This window comes from Mollisia scopiformis (genome assembly GCF_001500285.1).
Source record: "Mollisia scopiformis unplaced genomic scaffold LY89scaffold_46, whole genome shotgun sequence".
NCBI classification, from domain to species: domain Eukaryota; kingdom Fungi; phylum Ascomycota; class Leotiomycetes; order Helotiales; family Mollisiaceae; genus Mollisia; species Mollisia scopiformis.
Genome location: NW_017263626.1, coordinates 30318 through 51238, shown reverse-complemented (window position 1 = coordinate 51238; position 20921 = coordinate 30318). Strand labels below are relative to the sequence as shown.

General features: G+C 48.6%; 7 protein-coding genes across 7 annotated transcripts; 3 read left to right on the top strand and 4 right to left on the bottom strand.

The window, feature by feature from the left end:
* Nucleotides 1-162: 162 nt before the first annotated feature.
* On the top strand, nt 163-2241 carry LY89DRAFT_790654 (uncharacterized protein; the record flags this gene model as incomplete). The annotated part of the gene is made up of 1 exon (XM_018223398.1): nt 163-2241. The coding sequence occupies one exon, from the start codon at nt 163-165 to the stop codon at nt 2239-2241; it is 2079 nt and encodes a 692-aa protein (XP_018060611.1).
* Nucleotides 2242-2546: 305 nt separating this feature from the next.
* LY89DRAFT_603604 (SWI/SNF complex-like protein) lies at nt 2547-4751 on the bottom strand (the record flags this gene model as incomplete). The annotated part of the gene is made up of 3 exons (XM_018210311.1): nt 2547-3980; nt 4032-4573; nt 4625-4751. 3 exons carry the CDS (start codon nt 4749-4751, stop codon nt 2547-2549), a joined length of 2103 nt encoding a protein of 700 aa, XP_018060610.1.
* A 374-nt stretch (nt 4752-5125) lies between these two features.
* On the top strand, nt 5126-6337 carry LY89DRAFT_712663 (electron transfer flavo protein, alpha subunit). The gene is made up of 2 exons (XM_018217996.1): nt 5126-5474; nt 5527-6337. The coding sequence occupies exons 1-2, from the start codon at nt 5172-5174 to the stop codon at nt 6268-6270; spliced, it is 1047 nt and encodes a 348-aa protein (XP_018060609.1). The 5' UTR covers nt 5126-5171; the 3' UTR covers nt 6271-6337.
* Nucleotides 6303-7803, bottom strand: LY89DRAFT_662331 (nucleotide-binding domain-containing protein; the record flags this gene model as incomplete). The annotated part of the gene is made up of 3 exons (XM_018212639.1): nt 6303-7097; nt 7151-7594; nt 7651-7803. The coding sequence occupies 3 exons, from the start codon at nt 7801-7803 to the stop codon at nt 6303-6305; spliced, it is 1392 nt and encodes a 463-aa protein (XP_018060608.1).
* Nucleotides 7804-8108: 305 nt separating this feature from the next.
* LY89DRAFT_790650 (uncharacterized protein) lies at nt 8109-10158 on the top strand. The gene is made up of 3 exons (XM_018223397.1): nt 8109-8360; nt 8415-8610; nt 8664-10158. The coding sequence occupies exons 1-3, from the start codon at nt 8197-8199 to the stop codon at nt 9948-9950; spliced, it is 1647 nt and encodes a 548-aa protein (XP_018060607.1). The 5' UTR covers nt 8109-8196; the 3' UTR covers nt 9951-10158.
* Nucleotides 10159-10174: 16 nt separating this feature from the next.
* On the bottom strand, nt 10175-13570 carry LY89DRAFT_678911 (DNA mismatch repair protein MutL; the record flags this gene model as incomplete). The annotated part of the gene is made up of 3 exons (XM_018213779.1): nt 10175-13326; nt 13388-13484; nt 13538-13570. The coding sequence occupies 3 exons, from the start codon at nt 13568-13570 to the stop codon at nt 10175-10177; spliced, it is 3282 nt and encodes a 1093-aa protein (XP_018060606.1).
* An 887-nt stretch (nt 13571-14457) lies between these two features.
* Nucleotides 14458-18413, bottom strand: LY89DRAFT_413767 (GPI inositol-deacylase-like protein). The gene is made up of 2 exons (XM_018207351.1): nt 17594-18413; nt 14458-17538 (listed from the first exon to the last, which is right to left on the bottom strand). Exons 1-2 carry the CDS (start codon nt 18203-18205, stop codon nt 14677-14679), a joined length of 3474 nt encoding a protein of 1157 aa, XP_018060605.1. The 5' UTR covers nt 18206-18413; the 3' UTR covers nt 14458-14676.
* Nucleotides 18414-20921: the final 2508 nt, after the last annotated feature.

The following is a 20921-nucleotide window of genomic DNA, read 5'->3' as shown; positions in this document are numbered from 1 at the left end:
AAAATCAAGTAAATAACAACATCTCATTTAATTCTGTCGAACCCTTTCATTGAAATTGCTGTGGACTGTAACTATAATCTGCATTTTGTCAAAGGATGACAACTTGCGCACCATACCTTTCAGTTCATAAGACGCGATTGAAATATAGCTGGGGAATACACCATGGACCTTGACGAGGCCGAGCTATTCGCAGGTATCCCCTACCCAGACGATTCGGGCTCAGCATATGAAGGTTCTTCGGAGAATGACAGTTTGTCTCATGACAAGGATGGCCAGGACCGGGAAAAGCCATCAAAACTAAAAGAAAAGCCGGCAATCGTGAGAGGACGAAGTGCTACTAGGAAGAATGCTAGGAAGTCGACAGAACGTTCATCATCGGGAAAGAAATCATTCGAGGGGATTGCTACGGTTCCAAGGGAGAAGCAAGATTCAAGCTCAGAAACAGACGTGCAACCCTTCGAAGATGCTCAGGAGTGGGCTGCCAATTTCCAACCACCAACACTTGAAGATATCAGGACACCATCAAGGCGCAATTCACGGAAGAGAAGAGCCCTGAAACCTCCTAGCGAGATACGGTCCAAGAGACTTCATGCCTACTATGATAACGACTACCGGAAATTGCTTAACGTTGAGATCAATGACGCTACGTATGGAGAATTGTCCCAGGAGGTCCTGGAGGCGAGTCAAGTCGGGTCCTCTTCTTGGAATGCCGAAGAGAAAGAACTTCTTTTCTCCTCGTTAGCAAGACTAGGCAGAGATAATGTCCGAGGTATTGCTGTCCAAATTGGCTCCAAGTCAGAACCTGAAGTTCAGGAATACTTGCAGCTCCTACAAGCAAACGTCGCGGAGCGAAAGAGGAAAAGCAGACGCAACTTTATGGTTGCAGATCTCCCAGCTGCGACTGAGATAAATGAGGAGTGTTGCATTGTGCTCGAGAGAGCTGGTGACGCTTTAGCTGCTCGCCAAGAAATGGCTGAAGAGAAGGTTGAGCATAGTAAGTGGTCAGATATGTGGCTAGTTAACGAAAATGTTTCCCGATTGATTGAGAGACGAAGAAGGGAAGAAGGCGGAGAAGAAGCATTGGAAGCGGTTCTCCCAGCTGGAAACCTGTTTATCTTCAAGAATTGGCTAGAGTTGTCGCAAAGAGTGTTCATGAATCCTGGAACTCCAAGAGAAGAAGACAATTGGGAGAATTTGGCCGAGCCAAGCGAAACCCCAGCGGTACGAGCTACTGCATTCGAAGATTTCCATTCGTTGGCTGTCAATATCACGAAAAAGCTGCTCTCAACGACAATATTCTGCACTATGTCGAGGTTGCGTTCTGGAAACTATCACTACGTCAAAGTTTCCGAAGTTACGGCTGATGATGTGGAAGCCGCTGTCAATATCCTTGGCTTGAAGAAAGATAGTTCACAATTTTGGCTTGGATGTCCGAAGCGGAACAACCTAGAAATCATCGACGATGAGGAAAATCCAGAAGAGAGAGCAGCTGTCTCTTTAGCAGACAACGACGTTGAAAGAGAGCTTTTATCATCCAGATGCTCTAGATCTCGCTCACTATCTGTCAGCCGACATGAGAAATCGCGAGCTTCCTCACAAGCTTCGCGTCACGAAGAAGCTGCCTACTCTTCACCCTCTGAAGTGGAATATGAAGATCCCCAAGACTTCGAGTCGGAGAGCTCTACTGACGACGAAAAGAAGTCGGCCCCTCGCGGTGAGAGCCCAGACTTTACCGACCCAGAATCACCAACAGTAACAACTCCCAATAGAAGAACTAGAATCCGAGACCGAAAGGCAGCAGAGCTCGCGCACGAAGCGTATACAGAAGCGTTGGACATGGAAGCTAGTCAAAAAGAGGAAGCCAGACTATGGTCACTGATCGAGCAAGAGCCGCCATTTGAGGTCGAGACAAATTTCGACAAGGTAGAACGGCCAGTGGCTATCAGAGATGAGATCGAAGATGGCAGGAATTGGAGAGACCATCTAGAGTATTGGAGTCCATGGGAAACGATGGGGACTCCTGTGCCGAAATCAGCATTTGAGAAGAATAGGAAAAGAAAATCACGGAGAGCGAAAGCACGGGCTAAGGGGAGTTGGCCCCGTCTAGACCATAGTGTAGATGAACCTGTGGGCTCAGATGAAAATATGGTCTCTGAAGAAGAGTCGGATGTGGAATACCGAAGTCAGAATTCTAATTCACTAGAAGAGGAAATGGATGAGAGTGATGGAGGCGAAGATTAAAATGATATTAGAGTTGAAAGTGAAAGCCCTTGAGATAGAGCTACAGCGAAATGCACAACATTGAACACGTCACAGTGCAAGATAGTCTACAATGAAAGTGTGAAAATCATGAGACCCAATCGTACCACTCTAAGTGCCTGATTTCTAGGAATACACACAGAAATCAGGGAAAGACCCCTGATTACTTGAAATTTTGACCAAGTTACAAGCGCAGAATCTGCATATTTCCGCACATAACCACACTTCCCAGATCAAAAACTCCCCGAGACGCCTTTGATTACACTGAGACCACCAAATTCGCCGCCTCAAATATCGAAGGTCTTTATCTGCCCTTCTGCACTTAATGGTTGGACAGATCCTGGGGCTGGCGCGGACGCCTGGAATGCTAACTTGTCACCGCCTCCCATGACATCCTGCGCCATCTTGATACCTTGATCCCCGCCAGTAACGGCTGCCATCTTCAACCTTTCTTGAACGTCCTTGACACGCTTCTTGAAAGTTAGACGGTCGAGGAATAGCTGTTGGCGGCCTCTCTCTAGTTCTCTGCGTTCAGCTTGAAGGATCTGCTCCATCTCGTTGAATTGCTTCATTTTCAATTCCATCTTCATCAATGTGGTGTTGACGGCAGCAGAGACGAGACGAGTCATCTCTCGTTCCTCGTGAGAAGCGAGACCACCCGACCGAGCGGCAACACTGGCCAGTGGAACCGTAGCTAGTGCTTGGATGGTTTGGGTCGTGGTGGTAGTTGTCGTGGTTGTGGTTTCTTGTCTGACATCAATTTCCATAGAGTCCGCACTCTCCTTCTCCTTGCCTTTCTCTGCCGACTGGGGCTTCTCAATCTGATCTCTTAAACTTTGTTTCATGGCTTCTACCGTCTTTCCAGCTGCTGCTGCTGTGACGCTCGGCTCGGTGAGACCTGCCAAAAAGCCAATCACCGACATGACTGGATTATCTGCTTGGCTAATCGGAAGGTAACCATGTTGTGATCCGAGCATGCTAAGACCCGAAGCTTTCGCAATGGGTTCTGAGTCCAAGTATTTGTCCTCGATCTCAAATTGAAGGAACTTAACAACACACTCTTCCTTGCTTCGTGTTCCAACGTACTCAGCAATTTCGGTCCAATCCTCATCGTATCTCTCCATAGCTTCGAGGAGCTTGAGAACCTCGCCGTCGCTCCATGGGGCATCGCGATCTGGAATAGCTGAATACGTTGGATTCTCTTTCTTGATGTAGTGTAATTGTTGGTGGTTGACAGGCATCCGTCCTTCCGTGAAACAGTTGGGGCAAAGATCGTACTTGATCTTGCCATTCGCACCAGTACCCGCATCAGCGTGAGAATTGTGATGATAAACCCGAGTAGTGTCGATACCACATGTGAAGCAGTTGACTTTGGTGATAGAAGGTTTGACGATATCCTCGATAGCTTTGGGGGCAGACTCTGAGGTACCATTCGTTGTTGGTGCATCTCCATTAGCTTGCTTCTCTGAGCCCTTAGCAGTAATCTTATTCTCGCGAGCTGTTGGCTCATAGATATTGCGTCCAACTTCGAGATTCAGATCAGACTTGGGAACAGGCGCTGCGTTTGCTTTCGCATCTGTATCCGCACTCTCCTTTCCTTTGATAACCAAGGGATCTGCAGCTGGTTGCCAAGGTTGAAGTCCACGAGGGGTATCGCATATGACCTTGAAATGGCCTGTGAATGGTGGTCCGATAGCTGATGGTCGCTGATCCGCATCGACCTATTGTTTTGTTAGATGCTGGCCCTCAACATAATTCGTACGTGATCATACCTGATAATTGATGAGACCCCACTGCTCAAGAAAAGCATGTACACGCATGATAGCACAAACATCACCTGCCAAATTTCTTCTGCAAGCTGTCACAGTCAGGTATTCTATCGGGTTCAGCCGGTATGTGTTGATCATGAAATCTCGATAGTCCTTATAGACTGCAGGGGTCTTGCTTCGATTTCGATTGTTGAAGAACTCGGGAAGGGCTTTTCGCTCGATAGGATTGATTTTGTGCATGTCGAACCAGGTGCTGTAGCTAGGTAAGATGATTGAGTGAGTTTGAGAGATGAGATGTTCGCGGGCTGAGGCTTCGATAGATGCTTTCGTCTTCTCCACCTGCCCCTCAGCAACTCCATTCTCGCCAGCAGCCTCAGCACCACCTTCTTGAGATGCTTTAATATCTTGTGTGTCGGCCATTTCTTCGTCTTTCACTTCGTCTCCTTCTCGTCGAGGGGCGTCGGGAGCATCGAGGGGATTGTCAGAAACAGCTTTTGTTGCTCCATCTGCACTAGTATCTGCGCCGCCTTCAGCCATCGATATGTCTATCAATGTGATTGTCAGTTCCGTAGGAGCACACGAAAAAAGCTACATACCCTCCCCCTGGCCAGAGCCTTCTTGCGGCGTACCTTCTCCTTGCAGCGGCGGTTGCGCCAGAATAGAATTACTACCTGGGGTAGCGCCGGCTGCGTCAGAACCAAAGTTCAATGAGTCGTCATCCATAGTTGAAGGTTTGATGCCCTTAAGCAATTCGGTTTGTCGCAAAGTTCTGCTACAGAGGCGAATTGTCGCAATTCTGTCCCGAGACCACAAAGAGGTGTCGAATAGGAAGGGTAACTTTCCCGGTATGCGGCCGACCCTACGTTGATGTGCGCGACAGTTGATGGATCCAAACGTAGCGCGTTAATGTTGGGTGTTGGATGATATTCTGGAGTCTTTGGTCGACGCGACTGGATGGATTACATTGTAGGTATTTTCGACTAGTCGTAGAAATAAGTCGCCGCTTTTTTGATGGTTTTCGCGTGCTCAAAGCGGCAACTTCTTGACAGGAGCGAATGCGGCCGCTCTACCTCGGGCTTGGTGGGGATTAAGTCAAGAGAATGACTTCGGCTCCTTTCTATTCCTACATCAATTGTCCAAAAGATGATTCCAAGATCGACTGTATCAGTCCTGCGCCAGGCACGGACGCAATTGAGACCTAGAGGTCCAACTCCTGTCGCATCTCTTTCTGCCCTTGCTCGATTACTTTCTTCACTGGCTGTTTTGGAGCAGAGGGATGGCAAGCTCAATCATGGATCACTCGGAGCAGTCACGGCAGCACAAAAGCTGGGAGGTTCAGTCACTGGATTTGTGGCAGGGGCAAATATCAAAGCAGTAGCAGAGGAGGCAGCCAAAGTATCTGGGATTGAGACGATTATTGCAGTAGACAATGCTGCTTATGACAAGGTAGGACATTTGGACCATTTGCAGTTCTGAAAACCTACTTACAACTGTTCAGGGCTTGCCAGAAAACTTTGCACCTTTATTAGTGGAGAATATCAAGAAGGGAGGGTTTACACATGTGATTGCCGGACATACAGCATTTGGAAAGAGTCTCATGCCCCGTGTGGCGGCACTTCTCGACGTTCAACAAATCTCCGACATTACTGCAATCGAAAGCGAAAACACATTCGTTCGTCCCATTTATGCTGGAAATGCTATTGCTACAGTCGAATCATCCGACGAGATTAAGATTATCACAATTAGAGGAACAGCTTTTGCGGCAGCTGAGGCGGAAGGAGGTTCTGCTTCGGTAGAAGATGGTGTAGACCCTAAAGCAGAGACTACTACCGTGTGGGTTGGAGAAGATCTCGCAAAGTCAGACAGACCAGACCTCGCAACAGCAAGTAGAGTTGTTTCTGGAGGCCGAGGTCTGAAGTCAAAGGAGGAGTTCGACAGAATCATGCTACCATTAGCCGATGCACTAGGAGCAGCTGTAGGAGCTTCAAGAGCCGCCGTGGACAGTGGATATGCGGATAACAGCCTACAAGTTGGTCAAACTGGAAAAGTTGTAGCACCACAATTATACCTTTGTGCTGGTATCTCGGGAGCTATCCAACATCTGGCAGGAATGAAGGATAGCAAGGTCATTGCAGCAATCAACAAGGATGCTGATGCACCAATATTCCAGGTTGCGGATGTTGGACTGGTTGGAGATTTGTTTGATAAAGTACCAGAGCTTACTGAAAAGCTCAAGCAGTAATGTACAGTATGATAACATGGATCACCCTGTGCTTAGTCGAGGACAGCAAGCATGTCTTCCACTTTGGTGAACTTCTCTCGTTCCTTCCCTTGGGCACTACCTCTCCGTCTCTCTTCGGCATCTATCCTCTTCCAATCTTGCCAGCTTACCCTCCTCAACCCTTTCTTTTCAGCCTCTTGCTTGACACCATCCCATCCGAGAGCTTCATTGTCCACGGAGTTGAGGAATGCAGCATGAGAGTGCCAGTCTTCGGCAACCGAATCCGCTGTTTGGAAAGCATCTGCCATAGTACTAGCAATAACTCCAGTAGGACCTCGCTTTACCCAACCAGCACAATACATGCCCTTCAGAGGCGTGACCAAACCGTCTTCATTCACAACACGCCCTAGATGGTCGTTGGGTATGGTACCAGATTTGTCATTGAAAGGGATGTTCAACTCTGAGAATTCTGCAAGAGGCTCCGATTTGTATCCTATTGAACGGAAAGCTAGCGAGGAAGAAATATCCACCATTTGGCTAGTGCCTATTGCTCTCGCGTTGGGATCGAAAGGGTCTGGATTGAGAGTGGTCTTTTCGAATGAGACGCTACCCAATTGAGAATGGATAGTAGGACTTGCATCGAAGGCTTTGGGGGAGAGACAGAAGTCTAATGACCATTTCTTGGTAGGTTCTGTGGCTTTTGAACCCTTTTTGATAACCTCCATGATTCGTCGTGATGGCCGAGGTAGACCCTTGAGATCTTCCGGTATTAAGGACCCATTGACAGGTTCAAATTCGACTGATGGGAGATTCATAAGTTCTCGTATCTCTTTGATTGTAAATGCGGCCTGAGGAGATTGGTTACTACCATTATCGGAATGAGAAGTGAAATAAAGCAAACCTGCATAGGTCCTCTACGTCCAACGACCCTAACTCTCCTCACCTTACTCTTCTGCAGAGTTTCAATTGCATTCTCGGTAATATCAGTTGACTTCAGAACGCTTGTATCTTGCAATAGTATCCGGGTAACATCTAATGCAACATTTCCCTGACCAACAACCACAGCTTCTTCGCCCAGAGTCAGATCTGGAGCTAGATCTGAATACTCTGGCAGGCCATTATACCATCCAACAAAGGCTCGAGCTGAGTATATGCCCTTCAATGTGTCTTCCCCAGGTATGCCTAACGTTCTGTCTCGAGATGCCCCATAAGCGAAAAGTATAGCATCGTAATGTGGAAGAAGCGATCGCAGAGGCAACGCGCCAACATCATCTCCAATTGATATATTGCCCACAAAATTGAATCTCGGAGACTCGGCCACTTCTTCGAATTTATCTTGACAATTCTGCGACACAGATCAGGAGTTGTTTTTAGCAGCAGTGGCGATGAACTGGAATATACCTTCACCTCAGGATGATCCGGGGCCACCCCAAACCTCACCAAGCCGAACGGGACTGGCAGATGCTCATACATATCCACAACCGAGTTCTCAATCTTCGACATTACCTTGTATGCAGTATAGAATCCGGCAGGTCCAGAACCAATGACTGCCATTCGGAATGGTCGGCCATCTTGAGCATGAGGTTTTGTAGTATACTTTCGAAGCTGTTTAGTAGCAGTTGAAGTTCGAGATATTGGGCGAAGTCGTCTTGACAATGAATTTGCACATCGTGCACAAACCCAAGGTCTAGCTAACTCGTTCATTTTCTTCCGTCATTGAAGCTGCAGACTTGGTGGAGCTTGAGACAACTTGTTGCTTATCGAAGATTTTGCCTTGCTGCGATAATTGCTGTGCCAACCACAACATATGGAGCTTGTTGTGGTTGACCGGGAAGGAAGCTCTGATCCTTGAGCACCAAGAGCTCCTTCCCTGTTCATATCTGACAGCACCGCATTCCTGATCGAATTCCTCTCAGCCTTGCTGTCGAATTGTACATATCTTCAACAATGGGTGTCCAGCAACCTTTCATGTACGATGCGATCAAGACGGAAGGTGACAGGTCGCCATACCGTGAGTTCCAACCTCATGCTGTGAGCATGGCAAGTCTTGCACCCAAGCCCCGGCCAAAGAAGCCTGAGGGGCCTTTGGTATCTTTCAATCGGCATCCCGAGTAAGTTATCTTCTGTTCAAGCTTTATATAAGCACCAATTGACAATTGTTCTAGCTCATATCTAATCCTACCACTTGGAAACTCGAGCGCGAAAGCAATGTCCCCTTCAGTCAAGAAATGGATAAAGTGGATGAGGGTGGCTCAATTGGTCTTGAGATGTCTGGAAATCATAGCCGCTTGTGGTCTGCTCGTCATGATGATTCTCATCTCTGGCGTTGATGTGACTACGGGCTGGATCATGAGGATTGTGGTGAGTGGTTATGGAACATTATATCTATAGAAGCACAAATTAATCTGTATCAGCCCGCCGTTGCCATACTTCACACTGTCTATGGTATCTATCATCTTGGACGAAAGCCATCAGGAAGGACTCCAGCGTCTTCGGCCTCGTACATGCTATTTGCTTCGTTCTTCGATGTATCTATCGTCCCATTTTACGCCTTCAGCGCGTTGGTAGCGATGACCCGTCAGAGTGGATGGAAGACGCTTCTGTCGAACCAGAATCTGACCGCAATCTTCACCTCAGCTGTGTTCTACCTGTCAGCTATTGGAGGAGGTCTTCATTTGATCTCTCTAGCCATCTCACTCTATCTTGCTGTCACGTTCCGCAAAATCACCAAGCTGCCACCGGACATGAACCCATTGGAGGACAACCTCACATCCCGTCACAAGCGCAATAAATCCTCAATGTCAACGATCATCACCGTCTCTGAGAAACGTCTTTCGACTCCCCTAGAGAGCAAACGCAGCTGTGGTGCTCCATACGAAGATCTCGGTCGCCCTCCCACTATCCCCTTCTTCAACACACGCACTCAATCTACCGACTCCTTCTCCACCTACAGATCTACCCCGCCACCCTCTAGAGATTCTCGCTCCGACCTTCCCAGCAGACAATACCAAGTGGCTCCAAATTCAAATTCGGCCCGCTCCTCCTTAGCCGGCTCAGAACTCAAACGCTCATCCCAATATGCACCATCTCCTCCATCGAAGCGAGGTTCATACGCTGAAGTCCCCATGTCCGATGCGGCATCCCACCGCTCCTCACGTTTCGTAGAGAACACAAGACCGACAGATCCATGGTACGTATCCGATTCACTAGGCCGATCAAGAGGTCGTTCTGCTTCTCCTCGAAAGACGCCAGCACCAGGACAAACTCGATATGAACCCCTCCATCAACGTCACGATTCTAGCGACGACATCTCTATCTCCCACCCTAACCCTCTGAATTCGAACCCTTCAACGCCACCACCCGCTCCTCGGCATGGCCATAGATACAATACCTCATCTAATTCTCCCTTGACCGAAATAAGCAACATCAATACCCGCTACAGTGGCGATATAGCCGACCAAACAGGCTTAGTGAGAGAATTGACACCTGCTCCGTTGCGGGATTTCAAAGCCAAGGGATATGGAGAGCTGAAGGCTGGTACGCCACCTATCATGATTGGAGCGAAGGACAACAGGCAAGTTTCGTCTGGTATCGATCTTGGAAATATTGCACAAACGGGATATAGACGAGATGTGAGCGGCAAAGTTGCAGAGGAAGGAAGGAGTTTTGGGACTCGATTCAGGAAGATTAGTGGATTGTGAATATTTGGTTGCAAAAATGAACATTCTGGTGTTTTAGAGTTTGTAGTTGTGTCTATCATGGTTATTTGAGCGGCGTACATTTGGAGATGAGGGAAGGAAACGGAAGCAAGCAAAGGATTTGGATGGTATATTGTTAGGAAGGGATTTGGGTATCTTGAGATGCTGTACTGTACAAATATTGAGCAAAAATGAGAGAGTGATACCTGGGACGTCTGCATACTTGCCTATTCCTCTATTTCGTCCAAAATTTCTTCTTCTTGCGAAGTCTCCTCGCCACGATTTTGTCTAACATACGCCGCCCAATCCGTAGGGCCCGTTGTCTCATTATTCGAATCATGATCTTCCTTCCAGCCCAATTCATCCCAAACGCCTAATCTGGACAAATGTCGCATCGTCGGTCGTCCATGGGGACAATTCCATGGCTTATCAAGTTCCCCCAGATGCCTGACCACTCTCTCCATTTGTTTCTGTGTTAAAGTCTTTCCTATCATGATACTGCTCCTACAAGCTCGCATAGCAAACATCTTCCTGACCTTCGAAGGTCGAGGGACGGTACCTGGTGGATGCTCGGCTAGGATAGGGATGAGTTCCTCTAGGTCTGTAACGGAGAAAGCTGTTTCGCGACTGATGGGAAGACTAACGAGTTGACATCGCTTGCCCACAGGTGATTCGCCGGATTCATCTACGGTGACGATGAAACCGTTCGTTTCCAAGGCTGAGAGGTTTTCCAAGACGATCTCTTCCTCGAGAGCAGTTAGGTCGAGAGTCTTGGGATGCACTAGTCTCTGCGATTGTACAATTGTCGTGGCTTGCAAACGCTCGAAGTTATACTTCTCATCCGATGCATGCTGGTCGATAATGAATAAATCATCGTCAGTAGAGATACTTTCATCGTCCTTTGGCTGAGATGCACGTGAAGCGAGGATGAAACCCAGATTGAATTGTCCGACAATCTTCATTGTGGCAAAGTCATCTTTGGAGATTGTCAAAGAGAGTTTCTCTTCTGCTTTCTCCGAGTCTAAAGCTTCGTCTTTGGCCTTTTCTGTAGTAGCTCTCTGGTACGATGAGAGCATATTCTCATGGGAATAGAAAAGCTCGCGTATCTTCATTGCATCGATTTCTAAGTTCCGTACAATGTTCAGGGTGGAATCTTTCTTCTTCGATCCACCTTTGAGCATAGACTTGGTTCTCGCCACATTCTCTTGAGATGGGAGCACGGCTGCGTTCTCGGCGTCTTGAATCATGGCTTCGACCTTGGCTTCTTCCAATGCTTTCTTCTGGTCTTCACTTAGAACTTCGCCATCTTCAACGTCTGGTGGTATTGCAGATGAATCGACGTCTTGTGGTTCTTCTTTGACAACTATCTCTGTGACTTCAGTGACCTCTCCCTGGGCTCCTTCGTCTTCTTCAACATTTCCGTTTTCCTCAGAATCGCTGTCTATAAACTGAGGCGATTGAGGTTCGGGAATCGCTTCCCCCTCACCTTCTTCATTGTCCACAGCAGGTTGAGAAGCCGTTCCAGGAGCAGAAAACCGCTGGCTGAAGATACTACCAAAAGATGGCAGAGTACCTTTGGGAACCTGCGAAGGAGCCTTGTGCTTCGCCGTGCTTGGAACATGCTCTATTCGAGCTCTCTTGGTCGTTGGGCAAGGAGTACCGATTGAGCTAGTCACAGTATGGTCACCGATAGTGATGGTCGCGATCTCGGCTGGGGCTCGAAGTAATTTAGCTGTACTCATGAACCTATCAGCCAGAGACGGAGTTGGCTTTGGCGGTGACTGTAAAGCTGGTACTGGATCCTCGGGAACAAACAGACTAGGTTCTTCATCAGGTAGATCTTGTTGAGGTTCTTCTTGAGCACTGTCTTCACCGGTATCATCCATACGTGAAGGTGCTTGGGCCGATGCAGGTGCTGTAGTTGACTGGGTCGTTGCAACAGAGCTATCAGGGTCTTCAGACGGTTGGGGAGCGAGCTGCTTCTGTTCTGCCTCTCGGCGTAATTTCTCGACCAGTTTTCGTTTCTCATCCGAAAGGCCTCCGGATACAGCAGCACCTTGTTTCTGAGCAGGTTTCTCGGCCTCGACACTCTGCTCCGACCGACTCTCAGACTTTCTTCCAGTCCACTTAGAGATGAGATTAAGGGACTCAGCGTTCTTGACCATAGTTTCTCTCGATACAGCTCCTCTTCTGAATTGTGGATTGAACTTCTTGCCTGAACCCTCTTCATCTGTACTTTGCTCTCTCCGACCAGACCTCGAGCCATCCTCAGATTCTGATACCTCTGCGGATTCCGATTCGATTCTAGCAGGAGTTCTAGCAGGAGTTTGAGAAGTCCGTGATACAGCAGAATTTTCACGAGTGATAGTCAATTGCTTGTAGCTTGGTTGTTTCTGAGCCGCTAGCTGCGAAATAGGAACACTGTAGTCCTGAGACTCGAATAGAGCAGTAAGTTCTTCTTTCAAAGTTTCCAACATACGATTTTGATCGTGAAGGAGGATTGTCCTTTTGTCAGGACTGACGTTGACATCATAGAGATGGGTATCCAATTCGATATTCGCGAAAATGAATGGGGATTGCGTCGAACCCCAACCACTATAAGACTTGTAGACTTCGTTGAATGCTTTAGCAACTTGGGGTAGACCACAGGGCCTTGCATTGACGAAAAACATTTGCCTGTCCGGAGTTTGGCGTTCACTAGAGGCCGGACGTGAGATATGGCCCACAATCCGGATATCCTTCTTGCCACCATCTTCTTGTGTGCTCCATCTCTGACTAGGGGCGCTCGTTGCTTCCAATTCCAGGTTTAGGTCCAAACCAATGAGAGCTGTCAATGTCTTTGCTCCAAAGACATTAACAATATTCTCCCTCGTCGAACTATTCCCCTTCGTAGAAAACAAAGTGGTCTTCTTTCCCTTCCCCGCCTGCTGAGAGACGGAGAACTTGATACCCGTTTGTATACAAGCATATTGACCCAAAACTCCAACCACCTTTCCCCACTCCCTCTTGATATTCCTCTCGAGCTCCCTCCGCCTGACAGGCAAGTTGTTAAACAGATTCTCCACGGAAACCGTCGTTCCCTTCTGTGCCGCTACCACACTCGTATCCGTCAATTTCCCAGATGTCGCAAAGTCGAGCCTGGTACCTTTTGGAGCATCTGCAGCCAGACAAGTAACGACAGAGAATTTCGATAGCGCGCATAGCGAGGACAGAGCTTCACCTCGAAACCCAAATGTCTGCAGAGTCGTGAGGTCTGCGTAGGTAGAGAGCTTCGAGGTATGGTGCTTTAGGGCCAAGGTCTCGTAATTATGCGGGGAAATGCCATCGCCGTTATCCTGAACTTCTATGGCATCAAGCCCTTGATTTTTAAATCGCACATCTACAGCGACATCATTAGCACACGAATTCAATCTCCGTTGCTGGGACGTTGTGCGAGTTACCAACGCTCGTCGCTCCTGCGTCGAGACTGTTCTCCACCAGTTCCTTGACGACGGAACATAAATCAACGATAACTTGGCCAGACTGTATCTGATGGACCTGCAGATTGTCAGTAGGATTCTGCGGGCATAGTAAACTGAGAATTTGGCTACCGTCCCGCCCTCAATGGCTTTTATGGTGGCCATCGCATCTTGGTTGGTCGTTGGTTGCGGAGACGCGATTTCTGGACGCGAAGTTCTTTAAGTGGTTCGCGCGGGCTCGTGAACGTCACTTCCACCGTGGTCAGCTGTTCCCCAGAAATTCAACGAAGAATTTCCTACAATAAGAAGGATATAAATTGTATTCTAAGGGTCTTGAGATGTGATTCAGCTCTTGGCACATTGTTCAGAGCACTGTTGGATTTTTATTTTGCGAAGCTCTCAATTATCACCTCGACGGTCTTACAGCATACGTTTGGGGCGTTTGCAGCTAGCCTGTTTAACAGCAGAAGACTTGACTTGATTACTTCAGACATCTCAGATCTTATATCCCGGTATGGATTATGTACTCAGTTCTGTCAGATATTTGGAGCGGGCCTCAACTTATCACATGCAAAGAAATGAGTTTGGATCAGTGTAGTGCATGTATGAACACTCTCAACAACTCTATATTCAAGGTATCCATAAAACTCAATGGATATCGATCTCCCAGCCTTCCTCCTAATCCTCAGAACAGACCTGCACATTCGTGGACTAAGCAGAGTAGTCCAAGTAACAAGTCTTGATCGAGCCAGCACAAACCAGCCAGCAACGAAACATCTGGAATCAGCCCCCAAAAGCCATGAATCGTCAAATATACAACCTTCATCCTTCATCTGGCTCTTCCTTCAGCCGAGCCTCCAGCTCTGACCACCGCCACGAAGAGGTATAGACATTAAATATATCTCCAAGCAAGCTCCTCTTCTTAGCTTGCTATCGAGATGTTATGCGAAACAGAAGATGTTTAAACGACCAGCGCTCGCAAGCGCGAGTACAGTATGCATACGGAATTCCATGAAGTCGAACCGACCCGATTCCTATCGCGCATGGCAAGATGTATGCAAGACTCGCAAATGAAAATCTAGAGAACTCTCGTATAGAGAGAAACCGCTCATGTATGTGGGAAACGCCGATGAATGTAATAGTCTCAATTGAGCATGGAACGAAAATCTAGCGTGTATTAGAGGGTTTGCCGGTCCTAACAGAGGACAGGCGAAAATGCTGCATCGAATCGTTGAATTTCGTATATTGGTGTTGTTCAGGAGAGGTCGTACTCAAGGCGTCTTCCCTCGTTTCCTGGTGTTCTCATTGACTTCTTGCTCGAAAAGGCTACTAAGTCCCGAAAGGGACCATGAAGACGTCGACGAGTGAATTGCAACCAGCCAAGCTGCAACAAAGTTGACCAGGTAATGCAGCATGTAAGCGTACGTCACTCCGTACACAGCAGCATAAATTGCAATGCCGAAGAAGAACACGCTGGTAAGGTGACGAAGGCGTGACGAGACTCGAGGCACCATTTTGCCGCTCGTCAATGTTTCAACCAGGAGGATGAAAGGCATTATGGAGAGCACATTATGATGTGAAGAGAATGGTGTCAGCCAGTGTACGGCCAGATTGTGCACCCAGACAACCAATATGGGAAGATTGATGGGAAGGATCCAGAGCATGAGGATCAGGATTGAGTGTACGTAATTGTAGAAGTTGTAGTTGGTGTTGGATCTAGCCTCTCTGGCAAATCGAAGAGCGCGGGTGCATGTGGCAATCTGTACCAAGCATGCGACCAGATATGCAAATTGGTAAGGGATGACGGTCGAGACAAGAAAGAGAAGAATTCCCGTTGTCAAGAAACGTCTTCGAGGTGTAGATGGGGCGAAGGCTGGAGACAATGCTCTTCTCTTATCCTCATTGCGGAGCCAAGCAGGTTTGACGCTGAGCCATCCATACACGATACTGAAAACGTGTGTAACAGCCAAAGCCGCATAATTTAACATTACGCATGCTCCAACACACACCAGACCAATTAGAGGAACCATGAACCAGAAGAATGGGTCCTGTGCGCCTACGAGGAGATCGTTCTTGGTGAAATTTACCTGGCTTTCTGTCGCATTTCCTCGCCAGCCCCAGAATCCGGCCTGAGCAGCTTTTGGCGGTAACGAGCTTGTTTGCGCCAGAGAGACCGACAAGCATGTAAGCGCCAAAAGGACCAGCGGTAGGGATTGACGGAGACACAAATCTAAACTTTCTGTAAAGGCCATAAAGATTCCTGTCTCGTCGTAAACACGGAACTGCTTTCTTAAGACCAATGCAACGACCAGGAGCGGAAAGGCTGCGAAAACTGTCCTGTACCTCATGTAGAGCTTTCCAAGACTTCCAGGAACATCAACCTTCAAGGAGATCTTGATGCTAGAATTGCATGTAGGATCTGTCCAGAATTGCAGGCTCATTCCTTCCTGAGCGCTCTTGTATTTGAGGGCTGGTGGCATATAGGGCGAGACTCCATGCAAATTGATGTCTGCTTGCTTAACGTTGACAAAGTACTTCGATTCGTAAGGTTCTGAAATGTACTGCCGAAGTAGAGGTGTAAACATCTCTGCCTCTTCTCCGCAAATTTGATTTCCCATTTCAAGTTTGTATGACAACAAGCTCGAATGCAGAGCAGGGATCTTGACCTCTGCTACCATGGGCCTATTCGGGGGAAGCTTGATCTTCAAACCGAAGGCTAGTAGGCGGCGAAGACCGAGTGACCGGATTCGATGCGATTGGACATTATCACTGAATTCGGCAATGACCCATCCCGGAGTAGGATCCACCACTTTATCAACAATAGCAACAAACTGATGGTCGAGAATGTCCTCCAGATCATACTGCAGATATGAAAATGGCTGCACCTCTTCTTCCTCGTCAAGCCAGAATGGTTTCTTGGTAGTCCTTGTTGAAGCTGGTAACACAATGACATCAGAAGCGGCGTTCTTACAGGCCAATCGGGTCGATCCAGAGCTGTCGCCTGAGAGGTCCATATTCATCGAAAATAGCGTTGCTGACTGCCCAGGGTGCAGAGGAAACACGCTGCAGAATAAAACCTCGAGCTTTCCAGAATCTCCTGGCTTGTCAAGTTTCTGGTCTGTCAGAAGCGTGAACCTTTTACCGCCAGGCGTACCTTGAGGTGGGATTGGCAGTAAGTGTGCCCGAGGCTTGCGGTTTTGCCCAAACTTGCGTAGTGTTAATCTTTCTCCCTGGGCAATGATTGAGTTGGAATTGTCCTCAAGGGTCAGAAGAGTTGTGGGTTCCTTTTGAGACAACGTCTTCTCAGCAACACTCTCCATGCCTGTCAAGTACCATTTCTTGAATATTCTCATCCTGTCCGCCCTTGGTTTCGTCTGAGCCGGTCGATTGACATCGATCACATCGTATAGTGATCGTACTACAACCTTGCGAAATTGGTCGCACCAGAGGATAGCTTGATGATCCATACCTGTCCAAACATTCGGAACCGAAGACGTGAACACTGTAAAACCATGTGTATCGGGTACCAATGACTCCAAGCTTGCATAATCAGAGGGAACGACAGTGTCAAGGCCTCCACCCGCGATGGAAATTAAAGTGACGTGCCATAACGGATTGTTGTTGGCCCACTTTTGCGAATAAGCTTGCCTCCAATAATCGTTGATCTGCTTGTACGTCCTGACAATTTCTGCGTCGAAAGATACAGGTGGTCGCGCATGAGGAGCAGACATAGTGATTATGGTATTGATCGAATTGGACTGGTAGTTTGGCATAACCAACATCGTCCGAGCCACGATCCCTCCCATTGAGTGTCCTAGGATGATGACAGAGGTTGGATCTGGGAGATCCGGATCTCTTTCGGATCTGCGAGGATCATGGTAGAGAGACAATATGTACGCGATTGCTTCGTTCAAATATTCCGCTTGGTCCAGTAATGTCTGTCCATGAAAAGCCGTGATGTCCTCGTTGAAGTCGACAGTAAAAAAATCCAGATTTCGTGTTCCGGCACTGATTGCAGCTGGATCGTGCCGTAAAACATCGTGGAAGTAAGTTGCTGCTTCCGCTGCGATAGGCCGCACTTGTTTATAACTTCCCGCATTGCCTGGTATGAAAAGCACTGGAACCCCCTTAACCTGCAGGAAATTGTTAACGACACCACTATCAAAACGCTTGGCCTTCGTTCCATACCTTTGTATCCTCGTCCACCATTCCCTCGCGGTAAAGGTACACTGAATATTTGCTAGCGAAACGCGTATGTTCCGTGTCGAAATCGGAAAGCTTCGCAAATGACGGTCTCATATATGACATCCGGCATCCCTTGGTATCTAGCTGTCGACTAACAAAGGAGTGTATAATGGAGGCCAAGGAAAGCAAAGCCAACGCCGTCGTAGCGAGTGTGAGGGGCGAACAGGACCAGGGACTTCTCAATCTCGGCCGACGAGCATTTGAACGTGAATCTGCCATCTTATCGGCTGCAATGGCCTCTTTCGAAGGCACAATGATCACAGGAGTTTCGGCAGGTCGATTCTTCTCCACGGTCCCATTTCGCGGTTCTGACGTCTTCCAATTCGTGTTGCTCGGTCGGCGGCTTCTGGCAGTCGAAGGCCTCTTATCTGTGCTTTTCCGTCTGTCAAGCTCGCGTGGTGTGTTACTGTGTTGCGTATCTGAGGTTCGAGCAGGCGTCTGAAGGTCGCTGAGATCCGTGGTCGTCGATCCCCTTACCCCTTCAAAAGCTTCGACATTCGATGGGGAATCTTCGCCTTCTTCCTCTGCGGCGGATCCAGAAGACCGCCTCCGCATCTAAACAAGTTGCACACTCCGTCGCGACGATGCAATCGCTCGGGGGTTGAGAGGTTGTGTGCAGGACAGAGACAGCTTCAAAAATTGAGGAGGGAGAGCCGGGAGCAGTGCAGCAGGTGCTCGGAATTACAGTAGCGCAGCTCAGCGCAGAAAGCTTAAGCGACTCGGCCAAAAAGTCTATCGGGCAGGGACATTCGCATTCGTCAGTGCCAAAGTGTTTCAACATAAACAGAACATCGAACACTGCACAGAGAGGGTCAGACAGGAAGATGCTGGCGGGCTCCCCAAAATTAGCTTTGCACACACAAAGAGAACGACAGTGTGGGGACGGCAAGACCAGAGAGGGAACAGAATGGCGACTGAACGAGCGAGAGGGGAGATCAGAGGGAGGGAGAAGTTGCTAGAGAGATGAAGTGATGGATGGATCTACGGTGTCAGTCGTTCATAGCTCAGATATTTTAGAGCTTCTCTTGCAGCGAGCGGGCGGACTTTGCTTCCAGGGGGCGTTCCGAGCATGTCACTCATCAACTACAGGCGAACCAAAGTGCCGCGCCGGTGTACATACCGTACATGTGGTGGGCGGTCTGAGTCTGTACTTTAAGATGGGAGGCACTCATCGGGCAAGACGGTGGCCGCCGCAGATTGCCAAAGTCAGGTCAGTGGTGTGAGAGTATCGAGGTCACTCGGGAGGCAATATGGAGCTCGCTGGATGGAGGAAAGGAATATTGAGGTGCTGTATGTTCCGGGATACGCAGTTCGGTGGACATGGTATGGATGCTGAAGATTGAAAAGACGAAGGGTGCTGCTGCAGGTCGACAGCAGGGGGGACAACAAACCGGCCGATGAATGGCTCAACGCCATGAAAATGGCCTCGTAGATTTGCGTGCGGCAAACGTTTCGATTCGGGGAGATCAACGTCACCTTTGTTTTGATGTTGTTGCTGCTGCTCCTGCTGCTACTTGCCAACTCCACCGTTGAGGTCCAGATGCACGCCTCTCTATTCGATCTGTTTTAGATCAGTGGAGTTCTTGCACGGTGAGGAACCCCGAAAATGAGAGTGGCTGGGTGGGCAGCGTCTTTTTTTGCTCGAGCTCTTTGCTATCCAGCTTCCGGCCAAAAAGCTTGTCAGCAAAGGAGGTTGGGAAGCGAATCGTGCGGAGGGGGGTAAGTAAGCTTCGGGATGCCGTAGGCGCGTGAGGCTTGAAATGAAATTACTTCATCTAATGTTCGTTCAGATCTGGGATTTTGGAGACTAGGAGTAAGCATATCCATAATCCCATGCAAACACGAAAGACAGAACACAAGATAAGGAATTAGTCGTCGCTCTACTGTACCATCTTCCTCGCATGTTCGTCCGCAAGATGCCAACGAGCACCTGCATGGTAGATTTATGAGCTATTGACTTGAGCATCTGCAGTCAAGAGGTCGATGCCTTGCTTTGGTCCGCTAGGTCCCAAATACTCGAGGAGACCGTGCCCAAGAAGCACAAGCGCTTCCGCCTTAAAATGCTAACCCGGAGTGAGTGAGGTGAGGTGAGTTTGATCTCAGCTGCACCGCTGAAGTCTGACACCGGCCTTGAGTCGTGGGAGATGGTCCACAATCGTCTCGAGTATCAAAACGATTCTTCCTGGCGAGCATCAGTGGTCTTGTGTTTCGACAATTCTCAACCAAAGAGTCAGAGTCAACACAATATGTTGACATCTAATTCGGGACATCCAATAGAGGTGGTGTTTAGCCGTCGGTGGTTTGCCGCTCTCGCACCTGCATTGTCCTTTCGCGTGGCGTCGAGCTTGCATCCAGGGTCATTGCTATTATGACGTTGCAGCCGTCCTTATCCATGACAGGCTGCAGCTTTTTGCACATGGGGTTTCACTTGTCTTGTCTTTCTGCATAGTATTTGCCCGAAAGGCGATGATTTGTTTCCGTGGGGCCTGACGATAACAATGCCACACGGCTTGGCGAGAAACATCGTGACGGCTAAAGAACGAGGGACTTTCGCCCAGAATACCAAGCCGGCCCCAAGACCGATGCCAGCAGGGGTTGGAAAACGTCGAGAAGCTCGTCTCTCCAGTATCCGAGTGCTTGACGGCTTGATATCAAGATCGTTCAGGCCCATGCTTCACGGCCGACCGAGAAGTATAATAGACAGCTGACAGCTGACATGTTTGCGACCCATCTCGAGACGATCAAAACCGCAACAATAGAACCTGCGATGTTCCATTCTTGCATAAACAATGAACACGACGCATCGGCCGAAAGCTTGCTCTGGCCTCTCGAACCAACACTTGTGGCGCATTTAGGTCTTCGCGTTCCCGCAGGATTTCAAACGCTTGGTACGAAAATCATGCGCAAGTCTCGGCCGATATTCACTCGAAGAGCTGATGACAGCCAGTCGGCTTGGAGTGGAGCTTCGAGAACGCGAAGTTTTAGCTTGTTGTTTGTCTCAGAGTTGGACAGGAAAAGCTTCGAGTGACCAGCTGTGAGAGGAGGTTCCTTGTTCTGTTCTCGTTGACAAGGAACATCACGGTGAGGTCCCGAGGGGATGCCCGATAAGATAACGTTACCCCACATTGAAGTCTACCTAGGTAGGTATCTGTCGTCTCGATGGACAGCATGGCAATGTATAGGACACAGGTCATGAATTCGACTTCTTATAAAAGTCGCTTTGATGAAGATATACTTCACGGATACTCACGGGGCATCGGAAATTGCGGGG